The sequence below is a fragment of the Cheilinus undulatus genome, linkage group 7 (assembly GCF_018320785.1).
Source record: "Cheilinus undulatus linkage group 7, ASM1832078v1, whole genome shotgun sequence".
Taxonomy (NCBI): Eukaryota; Metazoa; Chordata; class Actinopteri; order Labriformes; family Labridae; genus Cheilinus; species Cheilinus undulatus.
In genome coordinates this window covers 26,333,427-26,345,107 of record NC_054871.1, presented here as the reverse complement: position 1 = coordinate 26,345,107, position 11,681 = coordinate 26,333,427, and the positions used below count along the sequence as shown (strand labels likewise).

The 11,681-nt window shown below is 38.1% G+C and overlaps 2 protein-coding genes across 2 annotated transcripts; one reads left to right on the top strand and one right to left on the bottom strand.

The window, feature by feature from the left end:
* Positions 1 to 66: 66 nt before the first annotated feature.
* Positions 67 to 7,051, bottom strand: haus5 (HAUS augmin-like complex, subunit 5). The gene is made up of 19 exons (XM_041791618.1): positions 6,737 to 7,051; positions 6,589 to 6,651; positions 6,339 to 6,371; positions 5,894 to 5,918; positions 5,595 to 5,727; positions 5,283 to 5,442; positions 5,081 to 5,174; positions 4,782 to 4,873; positions 4,616 to 4,670; positions 4,374 to 4,501; positions 4,209 to 4,290; positions 3,940 to 4,094; positions 3,625 to 3,787; positions 3,383 to 3,463; positions 3,137 to 3,282; positions 2,767 to 2,863; positions 2,232 to 2,370; positions 1,964 to 2,096; positions 67 to 490 (listed from the first exon to the last, which is right to left on the bottom strand). The coding sequence occupies exons 1-19, from the start codon at positions 6,832 to 6,834 to the stop codon at positions 388 to 390; spliced, it is 1,980 nt and encodes a 659-aa protein (XP_041647552.1). The 5' UTR covers positions 6,835 to 7,051; the 3' UTR covers positions 67 to 387.
* Positions 7,052 to 9,347: 2,296 nt separating this feature from the next.
* timm13 (translocase of inner mitochondrial membrane 13 homolog (yeast)) lies at positions 9,348 to 11,606 on the top strand. Its single transcript, XM_041792330.1, has 3 exons — positions 9,348 to 9,574; positions 9,958 to 10,026; positions 10,388 to 11,606. The coding sequence occupies exons 1-3, from the start codon at positions 9,455 to 9,457 to the stop codon at positions 10,484 to 10,486; spliced, it is 288 nt and encodes a 95-aa protein (XP_041648264.1). The 5' UTR covers positions 9,348 to 9,454; the 3' UTR covers positions 10,487 to 11,606.
* The last annotated feature ends 75 nt before the right edge of the window (positions 11,607 to 11,681 follow it).

Sequence of the window (11,681 nt, the reverse complement as noted above, 5' to 3'; positions counted from 1 at the left end):
TCTGAGCATATTGGCAAAAAGCTGCACTGATCGCTGCTGCCAGTTCAACACAACAGAAGGAGGTAGTTTTCAACAACTTTATTAGAGATGGATCGATTTCCAGGAAGACATGAACATATAATTGCATTTAAAACGATCTATTAGAGATTGACTATTACATGGTAAAACATCAAAGCAATAATGAGAATAAACAGGACAGTTATAACAGGTTGTAGTCTTTTCTTATGCCATTGTCTATAAACTAGCATGGTCACAGTTTCATATCAACTGTTAACATTCATAATTTCAGCTCACCTAGAAAATTAAGGAAATTGTCACGAGTTTTAAACGTGTGGATATGACTTTAAAGGTGCTTTGAGTTTTTCTTTTACAAGAATGATCAGTCCCTTAAGCAGCTTTGGTAGCAAGTTTCCACCTTTGCAGCCACTGCTGAAAAGTCAGCCCTCCTTTACTGATCTCAGGCAGGACATGCTGGGTTGGCCTCTCCCACCTAAATGGGACGAACACAAAAACATTAATTAGAGAAAAGGTTCACTGGGAAACCAAAGCGTTTACTGTGGCTTCAAGGAATATGTCCAAAAAGTATTCAGACCCCCTTCACTTTTTCACCTTTGTTATGTTGCAGCCTGATGTTACAATTGTTTAAATTCATTTTTATTCTCATTGATCTACACTCAGTACCCCATCATGACAAAGAGTGAAAACAGATTTTTTTGCTTATTTATTAAAAACAAAAACTTAAATGGAAAAACTCTTGAAATTTAGCACAGGTGCCCCATTTCTCTGGATCTTTGCCAAGGTGTTTCTACACCTTGATTAGGGTTCACCCGTGGTAAACTGAATTGATTAGACATGATTTGGAGAGGCAAACACATTACTTTGAAGGCCTCACAGCTGCAGTTGGACACTAGTAAGAGGGGTGACCAAAAACCTGATGGTCACTCTGACTGAGCTCCAGAGATCCTGTGTGGAGATAGGAAAAACATCACTGCAGCCCTCCACCAATCTGGGCTTATGGCAGAGTAGCTAGAGGGAAGCTCCAGGTTAGTACAAACACACGAAAGCCTGCTTGGAGTTTGCAAAAAAAAAAAAAAAAACTACATATGACAGCCATAAACAGAACTTTTTTGTAGCCATCCCCAGATCTGTGCCTTGCAACAACCCTGTCTCTGAGCTCTGCAGGCAGTTCCTTTGACCTAATGGTTTGGATTTTGCTCTGATATGCACTGTCAGCTGTGAGGCCTTCTATAGAGAGGCGTGTGCCTTTCCAAATCATATCCAATCAATTTAATCTACCACAAGTGGACCAATCAAGGCACAGACACATCTCAGCAAAGATCCAGTGAAATGGGAGGAACCTGGGCTTAATTTCGAGTGTTTTGCAAAAGAAACAATGTGATATTGCAGTTTTTTTTTTACTTTTAATAAATTCGACTTTAGCATCAGGCTGCAACATAGCAAGACTGAAAAAAGTGAATGTGGTCTGAATACTTTCTGAAAAAGAAGATATTCCTTTATTAGTCCCACAAGGGGAAATTCACAGTTTACACTCTATTGTTATACATGCTACACACACATAGGCTGAATTACATGCAAATAATCATGTAATGAATACATGAATGCACTGTGTAAAGAAAATCCACAATATGGGAAATTATTATCATTTAAGCAGAGTGTTACTGAGTGCAATAAAGGAAAACTATTTAATCAGTTTATTTTTTTTACAGTAGTATTTTAAAGTTTAACATACAAAAGCATTCTCAGTATCAACTGAGAGTTTTGGATGCAATATACTGTTTTTGATGATGCGTCAGTAAAATGACAAACTGGTAGTCTATAAATACAACTGCTCACAATAATTTACCTACAATATTTAGTAAAGCAAGAACACAGTGTAACACAATGTTTACATTATCAACTATTATGCTGAAATTGAAAACAGTACTTTAGAAATGTGCCTCACCAGTAGGAGATAGCCATTTTAACTTGGTTCCCATAAGAAAGGCTTTGGGTGCAACGTTGGGTGAAGCTTCTTACTCGTGGTACGAGGGCCTTCAGAAGCTTTTGATCTTCCTCTACAACTCTAGAAAGCAGAGCTAAGACAAATAGCGCAGAAAAACAGTTGGTTTGATAATAAAACATTTGTTTTTAATCAGACAGAGCTTTTTCAGCCCAAAAAGAGAAGAATAAAGCTTAATTTAGCTTAACTCCACATGAGAGTTCTTGATTACCTTTTTGATCAGATGCATGCAACAGCTCTGCTTCTTTCTGTGTTTTTTGCAGAGAAGCAGAATGAAGCTGCAGTAGCTGGCGGAGAAAACGCAACTCCAGCTGCAGGGAGCGAGCCTGGGAACACAAATCCTCTGGAGCCTTTAGTTTAAGAAAAAAGTTTTATAAAAAATGTCAGTTAAAGCCAGAGCTGGAAATGAGTTTTTTTTTTTTTTTTTTTTAAATCAAATACATAAAATGAAAAAGCCAAAACCACACACTGAGCATTTGAGAGACTTGACTTCAATAAAGCAAAACAGCCTAGAAAATTCAAGCTTTTGATGTTGTGCCTCAAAGAGATATAAATGGATAGTAATTTTATCAGCACTGTTATTGTACAGGTTTAATATTTTCAGAGCAGAAGCTCAGTTAGTTATTGCTCTAGTATTGTATCACTGACCAAACAAAATCATAACCAAACGGACTTCACTTAAAGACTGATAAGCCTACAAATTGTCCTTCTGTCACAGCAGATAGAAGCAGCACAGCCATACTCACTCTGTATAATGGAAATGCAAGGCTCTGACACAAGCTGCTGAAGACTGGGGACTTCAAGCGATTGATGGACAACCATGATGATGGGATTCTTTGAGTTCTGAAACAACAGAAAAAATCAACAATAGATTCAGATAACAAAATGTCACTACACCATGAAGACTAAAATTATCTGTCTTGTGTTGTATTACCTTTAATGGCCATTTTATCCCAATTTCTGAAAGTGTAGTATGTCCTTGAAAGTTTAAACTGTTTGACATTTTGCATTTCTGACATATTTTGAAAAATATGTATGTATGATCCTCTGAATGTTTAGGACCCTTTTTTTTTGTTTTGGAAACTTGAGTGTTAGTGATCAGTGTCATGATCATACCCTTCAACAGTCCTCCGATCAAGAGCAAGAAGTGAAACTGTTCCCAACTGTCGAGCCTCCTTTAAAATGGAGTTCCTCAGACCACTAGCTGAAGTGGTGACATCTTCAAACTGAGGCACCAGTTTGCCGTGGATGAATTCTTGTATCTGTAACCAGACAGAACAATCAAATTCCTCAAGAGATGAGACACCCAGGAGTTCCTTTCAGCACAAAATGACAATTATATAAACAGGAGCAAATCCACACCTGTGTTTGCAGACTGAGCAGCTCCATCTTTGCTGTCGAGTTCCCCTTTATCAGACCTCTGATCTGCTCCTGTCTGAGTACCTACGGACACAAAGAATAATTTTCAAAAATTATGTTGGAAATATCTTAATTATAAATTCCCTAAAGGGTTGGTAGATTAAGGTGTTTATCTCTGATAAAGTTAAAAGAGTTTGTCACTTGCAAAGGTTGAAAGAGGTTTCAGATCTTTAGTAAATCCTCACCACTAGATGTCTGAAGTCAAGGATGCTCTGCCACTGACTGCGCAGGTTCTTAAGCGCTTCCTGTCGACTTCTGGCATGTTGGTCAAGTTGGATACACTGGTCTCTGATGTGATCCCTGGCTGTTGTCTGCATCACACACTGGAGTTCTACTTTTAAAGCGGACCTGAGCGCAACGCATACAAAAGGTCACAAAGAGAATATGAAAGAACATCCTTGTTTAACTACTTTGATATTAATGATAAGAAGAATCATTTTATTCTGTTATAATACTACGATTGCTATTATTCATGGAATAATATCGGTAAGTTTGCTTACAGTGCTAAGGTGTCATTGTGGAGTGCATCTGCAACACCAGACATCTCCAGCTCTGCTTCCTTCTTTTGAGCCTGTAGCTGTTCACGGAGCTGCTGGACTCTAGAGCGAGTCTGGGCCAGTTCTACCAAACTCTGCTGCACCTCTTCCCAAGCAGCCTGGGATAACAAAAGTTTGAATCCACAAAGAAATAAAACTTGATATAATTTTCTTTTTTTTTTAAGCTTCCTTTGAAGTTAATTACAGTGCACATGTGTGTTTGTGTTAGGCACCTCTAAGAGGGTCTTAACTGGTGGCAACTCATTATCTTCTTCTGCTGACATATCCAGTAGGTGATTGCTGTCATAGCGGAAGCTGCAGTGAAAGAGCATGACGAATACTTTGAGATTTTACTTTTAGTTTTGATGTAGGAGAGAATATGTTGATATTAGCTGTACCGTAGAGTAGTCATATCTTGTGTCACATTCAGAGCGGCAATTTTCTCCTCTAGTTCTCTTTGCTCTCTGGAAGCTAGATACTCCAACGCTGAGAGGACATGGTTTGGAGGATAACTGTTCAAAACACTCTGCCGATATAACCAGAAAAAAACACATTACTGCATTGTGAACAATAATATACACACTAGTACCTTTATATCTAGAACAAACAAACACTACCATAATGTTTAATATACACTCACCTCCACAGCACTGAGCCAGTACTGAAACACAGCTGTACGCTGTTCCCGAGTCATACTGAGAGGGGAAACAGAAAGAGACCGATACTTTATGAAAGAGTCGACTATATTCCGTGAGCTTACTTATGGAGAACTTATTTCAAATACTAGGATCCATTGCAGTCCTTACTGTTTGGCTGCAGAATGTGTTGGTTTCAGTTCACTCTCTTGTAGAGAACAATAGAAGTGGATCCTGTCATCACACAGCTGTCTAACTTCACGCTAACAGAAAAAAATATAAAGCATTGGATGATGTACTTCAGTCAGCAGCTTATATGTAAAAGATGGCATGCATCACTAAGATTTGAGTAAATTAAGTAATAAAGGAGGTTTGAGCTTTTTCTCATTCATTTACTTCTTGGGCTTTCTGGCTGATACTGTACATGTACTTAGCAAATGCACCCAACAAACAGAAAAGGCAGCTCTCACCAGGACCTGTGCCTCTGCGGCTTTAGAGTTGAGGTCATCTCCATCACTGCTGCTGGAAGACTTACTATCAAAAAGCACTTCAATCTCTGCTTTCCTGTAAAACACAATGAAACACATATATTCATACTGTACAATAAGCATAAAAGAGTGAATGGTCTGGTCTTTTTTTTTATTTGCCTGAATTTTTAAAGTTCTTTCATACCTGCTAGCCTGTTCCAGTGCCTGGTAGTTTCCACTGATCTTTTGTGTGTCATCAGATAGCACTTTACGATCAGAAATGCAGCGCTGCTTGAAGGCATGCAGGAGTAGCTCTCTGTGCTGACTGTCCTCCACTTTGGCCCAGGTGCGGCTGATGGACTGCTCTATAAATAGAAAACACTGCAGTTGGGATCACTTTAAACATTGCTGATGTAAAGCACACAGCAACAATGAGCCAGGGTTTCTGCTTTGGTTGTTTTTGAATATGTTGTGTTGTGATCAGCTATCCAACACTTCCTGCATCTAATGGACTAACCTTGTGCAGCCAACTGTTCTTCTGTCCCGCTTATCTGAGAATCCAGGTGACTGATCTCTGCTCTCAGCTGCTCTATCTTCCTCTGAAGCTCTCTCTGCTTGGCAGCCTCACTTTGGCCTTCAGCTTGCTTCAACTGAATATGCAAAAACATAAGCAGATAGAAACATGTTCTAGTTTATCTGTGACTTTTTTTAAACAGAAAATAAAACATACACTTTGAATATCTTCAAGATTAATCAAGTACTACATCCAACATTAATATGAGACAGAAAAACAGCAAAATAAGTTTTTCCACTCACCTCTTTGTCCTGAAGGACTTTGTACCTTGCAGACTATGTCAAGGAAGTTGCTTTATAAATGATGATCAGACAGGTCATATTAACTAAGAAGCTTAGTGCACTCATAGTGATATCAAGTAAACAAAGAGGGCAAATACAGAAATCAGCTGGTGAAAATAAGACCCCAGAGACGATGAACAACAAAGGTCAAGATTGCTTGAATTGGAAACAGTGTAACAGTTAGGTTAAGTAAACTTTAGGTCCCTGGTAAGTTCAGACAAAGGGCAACCAGGACTCTGAAAGAGTGAGGTTGGCATCCTTGACAGCTTTTCTTGTCTTAAGCAGAATACTGACTGTCTTCAACCACAGTGATCTTAGAAAGAGGAACATAGGTGCAACTAGATGATCTGACAGGCTTTATCAACACATTTCCTCTAAAATCCTACATCCAGGCCAAAATGGATACCACTGCAGATTCCCACGCATGATCCTCACATTCCTGGAAAAGAAAGAGAATAAAATGGTAGCACCAAACTGTATGCATCTATCCAGCTAAAAGGTATGCAGTTTGTGAGACAACAACGCATGACACAAGGCTTATCATAACATGGCATATTGATACTTATTCTTATTAGTCTAATTTAACCAAAAAAATCATCCAAACTACTGGTAAATGATGAGGAGCTTGAGGATGAGTCGGTTGTATGAAGACTAACCTTTGCTGAAAAACGTGTTGGATGATATATTTCCATATTGACTTCCCAGACCCAACACAGAGCCTAAAACCAAACGACCAGCGTTAACTAAATACTTTTAGTATCAACTGTTGCAGCAAGGAACATGGTTGATATAGCTCGTACATACGTTTTGAAATAGCTGTCATTTGGCAGGCTTTCCGGAGGCAGATTAAACTCCTCTGTTGCCCACCGTTTCAATTCCAGCACAAGATTTCTGTCCGCCATCCTTTCAGACCACAGAGAAGTAAACAACCTGTACCAAGCTAATCTAGCTAGCAGTGTCGGGCGGCTGGCAAACCTTGCTCAACCGGCTGTTAGTGGCAGAGCAAAGAGCATGTATTACAGCAAAGCTACTCTCAAAGAAGATTATTCAAAATGTAAGGTGACTTAAAATTTATTTTCCAGAATTTGAAATCAGTCTGAAATACTTATATTTTTAACTTCCCGCCCGTTCACGTACTTCCGGTCGGCATATCCGTTAATACAGCGCCACCGCTGAGTGGAGTAGGTCATTATTTTTCCCAAGGAATTTGCTCTTACTGTTTTAGAAGATTTTGTTTTTAAATTGTTACAAACGAAATGACAAAGTTTAAGCTTGAATGTGAAGTGCTGCGTTTCAAATGTGAAATGCTGTTTTCAACTATGTTCAGTTATAAATGGTTCATTAGGCAAATTGAAACGGCATTATAACATCTGAAAAAGCAATAGATTTTGAACAAACAGCTCAAGCAACATTTACGAGGGACGACTGCTTCTTTATTATTATACATAGACATATTCAAGAAGTCATGAACTGTTCTTAAGTTTCAACCTTTTTTTCTACCTCCCGTATTATTTTTTCAACAAAGAATAAAACACGGCACGTCTTGATGCACAGCATCAGACTTTTCAAACCTGCATTTTTAGCCAGTCTGTCTCAGCTTAACTACTCCTTGTGATCATAGCGTACATGGCCTACTGTAAAGTCCTTTATAGGGGATTATGAAAAGATTTAATGTTTTAGTCGTCATAAATCGTGGCATTTTCTCCATCAAAGTCTTAGCAGTATGAAAAGAGACCTGTCTGAAACAAAAATAGAAGAGCTCAAAACGTCAGATTCCAACACAATGCAGCTTTCACAGGATAGGCCTCTGCTTTTGCAACTCACTTTACCATTTAAAGAAAAAAAAATTATAATACATTAAAGCCAATTTGGAATACACTAGGCTACATTACCTTCAGTCAGGTACAAACCACAAAATAGTTTCCCTGAGTTCACAAACTCCTCTTACTTGTTAGGGTTTAGATTATCTCCTTTTTGAAAATAGGAGTAATCGGGGCTTCCAGATTTTAGGATAACACCACTTTTCTAAATTGAATTATTAAAGTATCATAGTTTTTAGTTTACTGGTACTGTCTTAACATTTCAGTTCTGATGCATTCAATGCCACAATCATTTTCTAGATCAGTTTGTCTTGTTGCCTTTCCATTGTTAATAGACTGTCTATTATATTGTATTGAGTATTTTAATAATCTTTCATAGTGCTTTCCAATGATGTGAACATGTTAATTAGATTAACCTGATAAGTGTTTAGGCTAATTGGTTCTGGATTTTGATATAAATTGGAAAAGTTTATTTATTTATTTATTTATTTTCAAATAGGTTACTGCCATTCTGTAAAGCTATGTTTAGCTCGTATTTGTATTAATTAATTTCTTTCCCACAGGTTCCAAAAACAGTTGCTTCTTCAATTTGAACCAATTTGCTTTCTGTGTATTGAACCATTTTTTGGTTGGTAATTATCTCATATTGTTTAAGAGCTGTGTAGTAGTTCTCACGTATCTCTTTAAGTATTTCACAGGAAATATTAAAATATGTTAAAATCTTTCATAATGACACAACATATATCAAACAGCAAAAGTATTTAAGTAGATATCCAGATATCCCATCACAAGCTGTGATCAGTAATCTTCAAAAAAATAAATCTCAACATAAAAATGTTGGGCACCTCTGATGTAGCTCAAACTAAAAGACTGCAGAAGTGGAATTCAAATAAATATTCTGCATACTAAGCCACCTCAGTGAGCCTGAGTTCCTTGTCATGTCCAAGCCTGAAACATAGGGGGCGTGGTAGCTCAAGTTCATTTAAGACTACAGTCTGATCATGGGTCTCAGTCTCTATGTTATACCAGCCACAGTGGGAAGTAAAAGTAATGTTACAAAGTGATAAGTGACAGAAAACACTTTAATTTGAACTCCAGTCTTTGTTGTATATTTCTAAAATAGGTACATCATTTTTGGTCTTGGTTGAGGTTTAGTTACCGTTAAATCAACCTTTGTGGGAATAGCTGCAATTAAGACTCTAAACAGCCTGAAACCAAAAACTTAAAATAAGAAAAAAAATTATCTGGTTATCAGTAAGTGTAGGAGCATGCCAGTATTTTTCTCTACTGTTTCAACATTTTTTTTAAAACATTTGAATACCACGAGCCTGATTAGAATGTTATATATCACTATATTAAACTGCCAGTTTAAAAAAAGTGGCTCGAAAACATGGTTGGCTGATAGTTTGTGTGTTTTTTTTAATCCACACGCCACAGTGGCAGGTAGTTACGTATAAAGTTAATTTTCAACCCTGCCAGGTTAACCTCACTTTTTGATATTACATTGGACAAATAGGAAAGCTCCTTTAGCATGATGGGTGAAAAAACTACAATTCCCATGTCAAAGCCACCAAAGCGGAAATGACGCAATTTGTCTTCCTCCGCTGTCAAGGGCACCGACGACTTGCGAATTGATCAGTATCCTTTAGCACGTGCGCCCAAAGAAGAAATTCACGAACCGGAGATAGGGCTCACATAAAGAATGGACGGGTTTGGATCGGATTTCTCTGCAGGTGGATCAGGTGGTAAAATGGACACTGGCACCATTATGGAGCAGGTCAAGGTCCAGATAGCTGTGGCTAACGCACAGGAGCTTCTACAGGTAAATCAATGGACGCAAGTTAGCTGCTAAGCTAGAAAAAAATCTATCCAAAACATGGTGTCCTCGGGGTACAGACGCACTTGACTCTTCATACAAGCATTGAAATACGCTTTCATGAAGATACAAGACGACATCGCTATTAGTATTTTAACTTACGTACCTCTATTTAAAACAGCAGTCAACGCTATCCATTTCAATACTAAGTTTAATTTAACTCCCCAAAATAAAGGTTCTTCAACTAGCTGTAAATGTGTTCTTGTTAAGCTATAGCTTAAATAATGTTGGTCTTTCATCATTTGACAACGTAATGCAAAACCTGATGTTGAGTTTATGTCAGCTTTTGTTTAGAAATAATAATAATGGAGGTTTTCCTCTTGTTTCAGAGAATGACTGATAAATGCTTCAAGAAGTGCATAGGTAAACCTGGAAGCACGCTGGACAACTCTGAGCAGGTATGTGCTTGGCCATGTAAGACTTCATTTGTTTTGAGATGTTAAATGAAAGTATCTGCAATGATCTATCAGTGTAACAGAGAATATTTTAAGGACTAGATTGTAAAAAAACGTCAAATTCATATTTGATTGTTGTCACTCTTGAATACTACTGCTGCATATTTTGATTTCCATGTTAGTTGACATTCTGTGATTTGAACAGTGAATTTGACAAAATGACCATTTCAATATTCAACTTAATGCTGAGGCATTTGTTTTGACATTTTTAATGCATTACAATTAACAAATATTTAACCATGAGAAGAACCCTGACTTTTAAGATGTGTCCCTCTAATGAATGTGTCTCTATTTTTGTTCTCAGAAATGTATTGCCATGTGTATGGACCGGTATATGGACTCCTGGAACATTGTGTCGCGAACATACAATTCCAGATTGCAGAGAGAAAGGGCTCGGATGTGAATGCTTCCTTCCTCAGCCTTCCTTAGGCTTGGTGCTGGCAGTGAGGAGGAAAACAGTGTACCACTGGAGGGCAAACCGCTGTGAACCGGTGTGACAGTGCAGCACACCATCAACTTCTGTCACTATACCTCACAGGCAGACAGGCGTGCAGAGCCTTGGAACCTCAGCCATAACAGTCTACCTTGGACACTTTTGTTTTAGTCCCTCTCTCTTCTCTGTATTGATTTTTTTAAGTTAAAGATAACTTTTCTTCTAGTTATTGACTAAGCTTGGCATGTTAAAAGAAATCTGCAGTTTGGGCCTTCATGTGCAAAGACATGCAGGTATCTTGATTGAACTTTTGAATGAATATTTGTGTAGATTTTTGGATTTTGATTGGCCTGCAATTGACTTGTAATTTGGCCAGGGTGAAGCTCATACCTTGTGTGATTCATGCTGTAACAGTCAGCCCTATGAAAAAATATATGTAGTATTGCATTATGCAGCACTGTGGTGTTTTAACTTAATTGTGTAAATCTTCATTCTCCTGCCATCAAACTAAAGTTTCTTGTGTAAAAGCCTGCAATATAAGGACATGATACTAGAATTACTTTAAAGAGGAATGAGGAGGCTCCATACTACAGCTGTTCCTTATAACTGTCTGCACGGTGCCAGTGTTTGCTGCCCTTGTGTTATGTGCACAGAGTGACTTAATATTTGTGCCTCGAAGATAAGCAGTGCAACACAAGCCCTCCATGGATAAAACAGACTTTCCTTAACACACTTTAACGCTAAAGGACCTGCTTAAATTCACCAGAAAGACTTGGCGTTCTCACAACCTGACATTCACAGGCCTACAAACAGTCCTATATCATAGTACACCTGGAGAACAGAAATGTTTTGTCTGACCTGTTTTCTGGTTGTCACTCTATCTGCTGCCCTCCACAGTGGTGGGCTTGTTCCAGCAGGGTCTGCTTGCTGTACGGGGGGGACTGAAGCTTTTTCAGCTTTGTGTGGAGAGTTTGTCAGAGATCTGTAAACCACCTGGGAGTTCATATGGGGAAGCACGAGCCAGAAAACTCTTTACTTTATCTGTGATTGTCAACAAATTTCATCATAAAAATAAATTATGTCAACTGGAGTTCTTTTTTTTTTTTTTTTTTCTCTTTGGAGCTTTGGTTGTAGCAACAAAGTCAAATGGGAAATGTCATCTTTA

Bases quoted from the DNA above. Each gene is read 5' to 3' on its own strand.
- haus5 (XM_041791618.1), bottom strand. From the start codon at position 6,834: ATGGCGGACAGAAATCTTGTGCTGGAATTGAAACGGTGGGCAACAGAG. The intron at 3,788-3,939 runs GTAAGCAAACTT...CGTTGCGCTCAG, and splicing joins CACAATGACACCTTAGCACT to GTCCGCTTTAAAAGTAGAAC. The intron at 3,464-3,624 runs GTGAGGATTTAC...TTGTGTCCGTAG, and splicing joins TTGACTTCAGACATCTAGTG to GTACTCAGACAGGAGCAGAT.
- timm13 (XM_041792330.1), top strand. From the start codon at position 9,455: ATGGACGGGTTTGGATCGGATTTCTCTGCAGGTGGATCAGGTGGTAAA. The intron at 9,575-9,957 runs GTAAATCAATGG...CTCTTGTTTCAG, and splicing joins ACGCACAGGAGCTTCTACAG to AGAATGACTGATAAATGCTT. The intron at 10,027-10,387 runs GTATGTGCTTGG...TTTTGTTCTCAG, and splicing joins CGCTGGACAACTCTGAGCAG to AAATGTATTGCCATGTGTAT.